The sequence below is a fragment of the Gossypium arboreum genome, chromosome 7 (genome assembly GCF_025698485.1).
Source record: "Gossypium arboreum isolate Shixiya-1 chromosome 7, ASM2569848v2, whole genome shotgun sequence".
NCBI lineage: Eukaryota > Viridiplantae > Streptophyta > Magnoliopsida > Malvales > Malvaceae > Gossypium > Gossypium arboreum.
Window position 1 is genome coordinate 3,126,596 of NC_069076.1, and position 8,279 is coordinate 3,134,874.

The 8,279-nt window shown below is 32.8% G+C and overlaps 2 protein-coding genes across 2 annotated transcripts; both read right to left on the reverse strand.

Annotated features, from left to right (window-relative positions):
- Nucleotides 1–94: 94 nt before the first annotated feature.
- On the reverse strand, nt 95–2,295 carry LOC108467481 (ABC transporter I family member 21-like). The gene is made up of 6 exons (XM_017768107.2): nt 2,046–2,295; nt 1,811–1,971; nt 1,671–1,722; nt 1,430–1,566; nt 1,086–1,172; nt 95–780 (listed from the first exon to the last, which is right to left on the reverse strand). The coding sequence occupies exons 1-6, from the start codon at nt 2,221–2,223 to the stop codon at nt 493–495; spliced, it is 903 nt and encodes a 300-aa protein (XP_017623596.1). The 5' UTR covers nt 2,224–2,295; the 3' UTR covers nt 95–492.
- Nucleotides 2,296–3,347: 1,052 nt separating this feature from the next.
- On the reverse strand, nt 3,348–5,726 carry LOC108460312 (uncharacterized protein At1g03900). The gene is made up of 3 exons (XM_017759795.2): nt 5,040–5,726; nt 4,262–4,534; nt 3,348–3,662 (listed from the first exon to the last, which is right to left on the reverse strand). The coding sequence occupies exons 1-3, from the start codon at nt 5,523–5,525 to the stop codon at nt 3,594–3,596; spliced, it is 828 nt and encodes a 275-aa protein (XP_017615284.1). The 5' UTR covers nt 5,526–5,726; the 3' UTR covers nt 3,348–3,593.
- Between the last annotated feature and the right edge of the window lie 2,553 nt (nt 5,727–8,279).

The following is an 8,279-nucleotide window of genomic DNA, read 5'->3' on the forward strand; positions in this document are numbered from 1 at the left end:
CCTTGTCCGATAGCAGATCAGCAATCTGAAATTGGCTAAAGCTGTTTCAACTAGTTCTCCAGATAACTAACAAATCTCAAAAGATACATGTACCTTGTACTCAAAGCTTTTCCATTATTGAAATGAGATTACATTATTTGCCAAAGGCAGATCGATGGATCAGGGCTTCGTTGTGTAGACAACAAGATCCACAAGCAGCTATTCAGCATCGACTTCATTCAACAAATATCGTATGTATTTCACTACCAAGGTGGATCATAAATTACAAAACTATTTGCTAAAGACAGACCATCAGTTTCACAACTTTCATTTTTAAACAAAGCTGCCAAAAGAATATACGAAGCCATCCATCAGGCAACCGCAAGCAAACAAGTATATAAATCCATAATGGCCAACTCTACGTTAATAGAAGATGACTAGAAAGAAAGTTTTCCGCTCTGCATCTGGTTTTGGCCTTCAAAAATTATTGAAAAATAGCTGGATTCAGAAAGATCAACGGTAGTATGCCATGTGCCTCGACGACATGAAAGGCGAAGTACCAAAAGGCGAGGACTTCTGGACTTGGGCAGGGGAATTGGAAGATTTCTTTTTCTCACACTTGGTTTCAGAGCGAAGCCAGGCTTCAACAACAGAGAGCAAATTTTCTGAGCTTTTCAACTCATTAATTTCTGTTAACTTCTCAGATCTCTTCAATTGACCATCTTGGATGTAAGCCAAATGTGTTGCCCATGTCTCCAAACCATCAAAAATATGGGTAGCATATACGACTGTGGCTCCTCTCTAATACAATAGTAAATATCAGTTAGAGAATGGACATGAAATCATCAATGAGAGTACTCGAACGGTACAAAAACATCTATGCCCTACATGTGGATGGTGATCGAATAAGTGGCCATAATCAAAATGAAACCATCAATATTACTAATTGTTGCAGAAAGAAAGTGCCAAATAACGAAGAGCTGTATCAATTATATACTTTTCGTAAGAAATATTCAACATAGTAATGTTCGAGCACCTTATTGATATTCAACAACCAGTCAGTATTTTAGGATGTGATTGCAAGGGCAGAGAACAGAAGTCAGTACCTGCTCACATTCTTCCTTAAAGAAATCAAGTAAATCCATCCTCGCAACAACGTCAAGGTCCACGGTGACCTCATCTAGCAAAAGAACCTGCAATCAAGGAAAAGAAAACATTGAGTTACAAACAAATCAGGAAAACTAGTAATCATGCAGATTAGAAGTCACAAAATTATCCAAAAGCATGTATAAGCTTGAAGTGGAAGGTCGCAGTTGAATGTTTGCTTGTCACTAGGTAATTAAGGTACATTATAATTCATCAGTTGTAGATTATAGCAATAGCAGAATCGTAAAGCTTCAAGTGAAGATATCAGTCACACAAAAATGGCATATTAATAACTTCAAAACACCTGAAAAGGATGAAGAAGACCCATGCAAATTTGGACTCGACGTCGTTGTCCATCAGAAACCTTATGCATTCTCCATTGCAAATCAATATCAAGCAACTCAATCAATTTATCTCTCCTTACAGGATCAATTCCTTCAACTGTCAACAATAATTTTAGACCCAAAAAGAATGTTTAATTTCAAAGGAGAACAAAGGAGCAAGTAAAGAAAGCAACAAACAACAAGAGACTAATTAGCACTCACCTCCAAATATCATGTGTTCCGCTGAGAAGTCTCCCTGCAATGGAACCTCTCCCTGCATATGTTTGGCACAGTAAATTTGTAGTGTTAAACGAAAATGGTGGATATTAATCTTAAAAACAGAAATAGAAAATTTTACTAACAGCAGAGCCAATAGTTTTACTCCAAGATCCTCCCAAATAAGCTAAATCACCACCACAAACAAGTTGAGTATCGTGAAAAGCCGAACGGTTTAGTACTCTCACGACATCTCTTCCACCCACCATATGTTTTCCTGCTAAAATTTTCAACAATGTCGTCTTCCCTGCTTACAGTTAAAAAATTAGAATCAAAATTCCTTTACAAAATCGTCGTCGTTCGAAAGCAAATAGAAATTACCAGATCCGTTGGCGCCGACGAGAAGGCAACGAGATCCACGAGCGATGTCGAGATTGAAATCGAAGAAAAGCGGATGCTGTAATTCGTAGGCGAATTGCATGCCGCATACGGTGATGCCTTGCAAGTCTCCTCCATTTTCCTTTCCTTCTCCTGATCGGCAACAAGCTTGTTCCGCCATTTTTCGTGTGAATCCCCCGGTTCTTTACAACTCCTGTTTTTGCGGCCATTTTAATATTCATGTCTTCTAATTGTTATTGCTGGGATTTAGCCACGTAAACGGTTGGTGGAACTGGATCTCCTTGCACAGAATTTTACACGTGGAAGATATGTGTTGGGACACGTTATTCGTTTCAATTTTATAATGGGTAAAGAAACGGGGATGTGCGGCTGCGTTTTGATAGGAAGTGTAAAAGCTAAAAACGACAGCGTTTTTCTTTGTTTGCTTGCCTTGCGGAGAAAGCAGGACCGAATAATATTTTTAAGATATCTTCACTAATTTGAATATAAAGTACTTAATGTTATTATATAAAAATAAAAATTAAATAAAAATTCATTTCTGTTTGAATAATAGTTTTTAACTTGTGAAATAAAAATTAAACTAACTTAAATTAATAAAATTTACTTAATCAATTTCCAAATTTCTTAATTTTATTAGCTCTAGGAAGACATTTGAAATGATAAGAAATTTTGTGTCTCTTAAATATATATATTAACTTAAATGTTTGCCTTGAATAGGATGGTAATTCAGGTTGCGAATATCCAATATGTTTTTCGTGAATATGGATATTGTGAATTCAAATGATAAAATTACCATTCATCGTAGACCCAGAATAGATGTGAATAAATACATTGAAAATCCATTAGTCGCATACGCCAATATGAATATTAAAATCCACTTTTACAAAATGTTTATAATTTTTATTTTCATATATATAAAAGAGTTTTAACAAACTTTTGCAAATTTGGATATTCAAAAATGATTAGAATTTTTAAAATTGGGTTTTTACGGATCCAGTTATCCAACAAATAATAGTATTTAATTTAAATTTAGATAGTAATACTTGAATAATTTACCATTAATAAACGAACAATTCAAAATATACAAATATCTGACTTAGTGCCATTCCTAATCATTATTCACAAATATTTGGGTGCTAAAACTGTTTTGTTTTGTATTCTATTCTTTTTCTGGCTATAAATTTGTGCAGAAGATGCGAGGGATAAGGAAGAACAATGAGCAAATTCCAAAAGGGAGCAGAGTTTTGAGTACTTTTGGCATGTCACGTATCAATTCACACAATGTTTAACAGAAAATTTATTAATTTTCTCTATTATATTGAAATTGTATAAGAAAACATAAATGGTTCACGTCAGACGAAAGAGGCATATATATATATATATGATATTATTTTCCAAACATGAAAGTGTGAAGGCACCCTGTCCCTTTTTTCCTTTCCTTTTTCCTTTCTTCATTTCCTTTTTCTTTTCAAATATCAAAAGCATCAAACACAAGAGCTTACATACTTGAGAATAAATGATAATGCAAATTTAGAAAGCTGCCCATCCTGATGCAGTGGTCTTCGTAGATCCTGATCCGGTTGCTGGAAGGTGATTCCTCTGTAAATGTCATCAAGGGAGTTAATTGTGGAACCAAACACGAGTTTCTGTTACTCGGAAAATCAGAAGCCTCCTAAGAAAACATCCATAGATCAAGCATGAAAATATTTTAAAAGCCTAAAGTTAATTCCATTTTCTTATATCAGAGCTTCCATTCCAAATCTACACCTACACCACCGCTTGTGAACAATAAGCATTTGATTTAATCGCCAGTAAGAGGTAAAGGAAGTCAATGTGGCTATATGTATACAATGTCAAAGAAACAATTAAGGCCCCGTTCTTCATTGCATTTGGGGTTTCAAAAGTGCTTTTCTACCGTAGAAGCAATGAAGAACACCTGACTTTTGGAGTTAAAGTGCTTTTCCACCCAAAAGCAAAAGCTATGTAACACACAGAATCATATAGATGTTGGCACAACTTTGCTTGACAAAAGCTACGAAAAATAACGAATGTGGATGTGGTAAACATATTATGATACCCAATTCCCTAACAATGCTACATTCAAGAGAAAAACAAAATCAGAATTTGCAGATCTTTTGGGTATGTAGAGCACACGAAATCTATATTTGGTTTAAGTATCATACATGCTAAAGGCATACCTCTAGTTGAGAAAAATATGTTGATGGGTTGGTTTGTTTCATGTTTTCTTTGGGTGCTCTTTGACCAACACCTTGACTAGTAGAGGCAAGCCGAGCAGCAACAGGGTCATTGGGAGGGGGTGGGAGAGGAGACCTTGTTTTTCCAGCACCACTGGGTGGTGGAGCAAGGCTCAAGGTCTTAGGCTTTCCACTAGCAGACAATCCCGCAGCTGAAAGCATACCGGTTCCACTAGATGGCTTGTGCTTCACATTAATCCGGATAGTCTCACCTTCCTACAACCCAAAACACCATAAGATCAAAATCCATCTAAGTAAAAAACGAACACTGTATTGAAAACCCGTTAGTAATGACAACAATAATAATTAAGACTACATTGTACACTTTAGAGCAGAAAACCAAAGACAGCCAAGTGCCAATGATGACTGATGAATCTAATTTAACCCCTTAATTTCTTTATCAGTAAATCAAGAATTATAAGAACAACAGAACCTGCAAAAAAGAAAAGATTATAAATAATTCATTTAAGAAGGCACATTGACCGAAAAGATGTTGCACCACAATCTCTCCATAATATTTAGATTCAACTTATGAATAGAACCAACGGATCAACTAAATTTCTTCCTTTGTTCACTTACCCAAAACCCCAAATTCTGAAATCAATCAAATTTTAATCTAACAATTTTAGCTGAAAAATATGAAAATCAACCCACATTCTAAAATCAGTTACAAATTGAAGTTTAAAACTAGTAAAAAAGTAGAAGACTTGAAAGTTTCTACCTTCAATCTATGATTAACAGCGGGATGAATATCAATATGAGAATCACTGTCACTCGTCTCGCCAGTCTCTTTCTCGTTCTCTCTTCTAACATGCTTCTCGTGATCTGACAACGCCACGTTGAAATCAAACGCCTCGTTCCGTTCATTAAAACCGAGCCCAATAAACGCGTGTTTTCCATTGCCATCCTCGATCTTGAGCACGAAGTATCGAGATGAATCGAGAGCCGGCTCGACGGAACTCTCGCGCTGTCCCGGGTGGATGAAACAAGCGGCAAAAAGCTCACCCGAGTTGGGATCCTCTAACCGGATCTCACAACGGTCCTTGCAGGAGACAACCCGGAGTCGACCAGACCAGATCTTGTCGGATTGGAGCCACTCCCCGCATTTGTAACCGCCGGAGGTGGAGCGGGGCGGGATTTTGAAGACGGAGACTTCGCGAACTACGAGGAGGGTGTGTTCAATAGAGTCTTCTTCATCGAACGACATTTCGTGGGGAATGTGGGTTTGTCTTTGAGAAAAAAAAAGAGACGAGAAATTTGGACAGGAGAAATATGGGAAGAAAGAGAGAACAGAGGTGGGAGGGAGTAATCGGATGGTGAGAGGGTGGCAGAGAGACTTGGATTCAAAGAGAGTGCTTGAAATGTCAACTGCCTCCTGGGGTGGGAAGAGGTGCCCATCTCATTTACTGTTTTACCCTTTTTGTTATCCAAAATATCGATTTGGTTCTGCGTATCTAATGGAATTTTTATTTTATTTTAGGTCCCTATTTGAGATATGAAATTAGGCTTTTAACTTAACAATTTTTCTTCCTACTTAAAATTCTCCTTTCTAATATTTTTATGAGTAAGGTCAAATTTGAATTAAATTTAAGTTGATATTAATATATTTTATGTTTATTTAAGCTTAGACTCAAATTTAGACATAAAATTTTATCTAAACCTACTCAAATTTATAAAAAAACTAACCCAAATACATTTTGACTCACCCATATTATTTTTTAAAATTTATTTATATTATATTATTTTAATTTTTATTTATTAAAATTTTTATAGTTAAACATTATTTTAATAGTTATATTAAAGTAGTATTATATATTTAATATAAGTTTATTTTTTTAATCTGTTCTAAATTATATAACATATAAAAATAACATAATATAAATTATTATAAATTTAAAATGGGTCGTGCCGGGCTCAGGTCTTAAATGTTTAAGCTCGAGCCAGACTCATATTTTAAACAGACCTAATTTTTTGTTCAAACTCATTTTTTAAATCTTATATTTTTATTAAAATCCTCTCAAATTTTGAATCGGCCTTCAAGTTTGGGCGAATAACCTGATATATGAATAGGTCTACTATTTTCTTGAAAACCCTACGATTTACTAAATTCAGACCGCAATATGAAAACAATTCTTAAGTTTAAGGACTAACTTGAAAAAAAAGTTCAAACTCAGATACGTAAAAAAAAAAGTTCAAACCCAAATACGTGAATAGTTACGTATAAATAATTATTTAATGCTTTTGCTTTTTTTATTTCGGTGTATCTAATGGATTTGAATTTACATTTTGCGTCATTTATATGACTGTAATCTCGTTTCCCTTTATATTTATGGATTCCTATAATCCGATTCTTTTGGTAATTACTATAGTGATGCAGTCTTAGATTTTTTTCATAAGTATTTTTACTTTTACAAATTACTATATCTTGGTGTTTTATATATTTTTATAATTAAATTTACATAAAATATTTTTGGTAAACTACAAAATAGTCATTTTTGTTTGTCTCAAATTACATTTTAGTTACTTATGGTTGCAATGTTACGTTTTAGTCATTTATGTTATCGTTTTGTTACGAAGTGATCACTCTACCATTAAACTCCGTTACCTCTCAACGGCAGTCTTACGTGACAACCTAAATGGATTTTAAGTGCCAACTTGGATGACCTACATGGCAATCCAAATTAAAAACTATTTTCATCCTAACAATTGGATATCGAAATTGGCAGTTAAAACCAATTTGGATTGTCATGCAGGACTACCGTTAAAGAGGTAACGGAGCTTAATGGTAAAGTGACCACTTCGTAACAAAACGATAATGTAAGTGACTAAAATGTAATTTGAGACAAACAAAAGTGATTATTTTAAAGTTTACCCAAATATTTTTATATAATTAATTTTATTTAAAATAAAAAAGTGTTGAAATTTGATTTAATATGAACCAAATGAATAATTTAAGATATGGAGAGATTTTATTATTGTTAATGATTGAGTAAAAAACACAATTTTTGAAATTTTAAATTTTTTATATGTTTTGTATTTTTAAATTGTTTAAAATGCACTTTAAATTTATTTTGTTTTAAATTTTAAAGATTTTTAATTTTTCATAATTTTATATTTTTATTAAACATATGAATATTTTTATAATTATTTATATACTTTTAAAGGGTACAGATCAAATTGATAAAAATTATAAATATTAAAGACTAAAAAATTATTTTATCTTTTATAACAACCATATAATTCTAATGACAAAATTGATGGAGAGACAAAATTTTAAATAAAAAAATTATAAGGACTCGTATCTTAAAATTAAAATATAAAAAATAAATTAAAATTTTTAAAAGAGAATAAAAACCTATGACATATTTAAACCAAAAGAAAATCATTATCCTAATTCTCTTTTCTCAGTAAAGACATTATAGTTTAGTGTTGTCTTGATATTAAAGTATTCAATCATTTATAGTTAAATGAATCACTCATTCCACTCGCATCTAAACAACCATTTAATCTTTTAATTATTTTATTCCAAGACACACTCATTAAATTCATCTTATCACATAATTTAACTATATATAGGGTTGGTAATGCAAAAAAAAAAAAATCACTTTTTTGAGTATTGCAGAAAATATTTTTAGTTGAGGAAAGTTTTTTATTATTTTTGAAAATTGACGTTGTTATTTTACCCTTTTTTTCTCTTTCGGAAAATAATATAAATAGTTGGTCATTCTTTTCATTTTACACAACACAAGCAAACAACGGTTATCCTTTTTCTTTCGTCTGTTTTTTTTAGTAGTTTTTCTGGTCAATTTTTCCGACTAAATTTCTGCTTTATTTTCTGATTCCTTTCGAGAATAGCAACATCATTTGTGTTTATTCCAACTGAATAAGGCAATTAAATTAGTCTTTGATTTCGATAAACTTGTACTTTCTCGTAATGAATATTATGTTGGGAAAGATTATC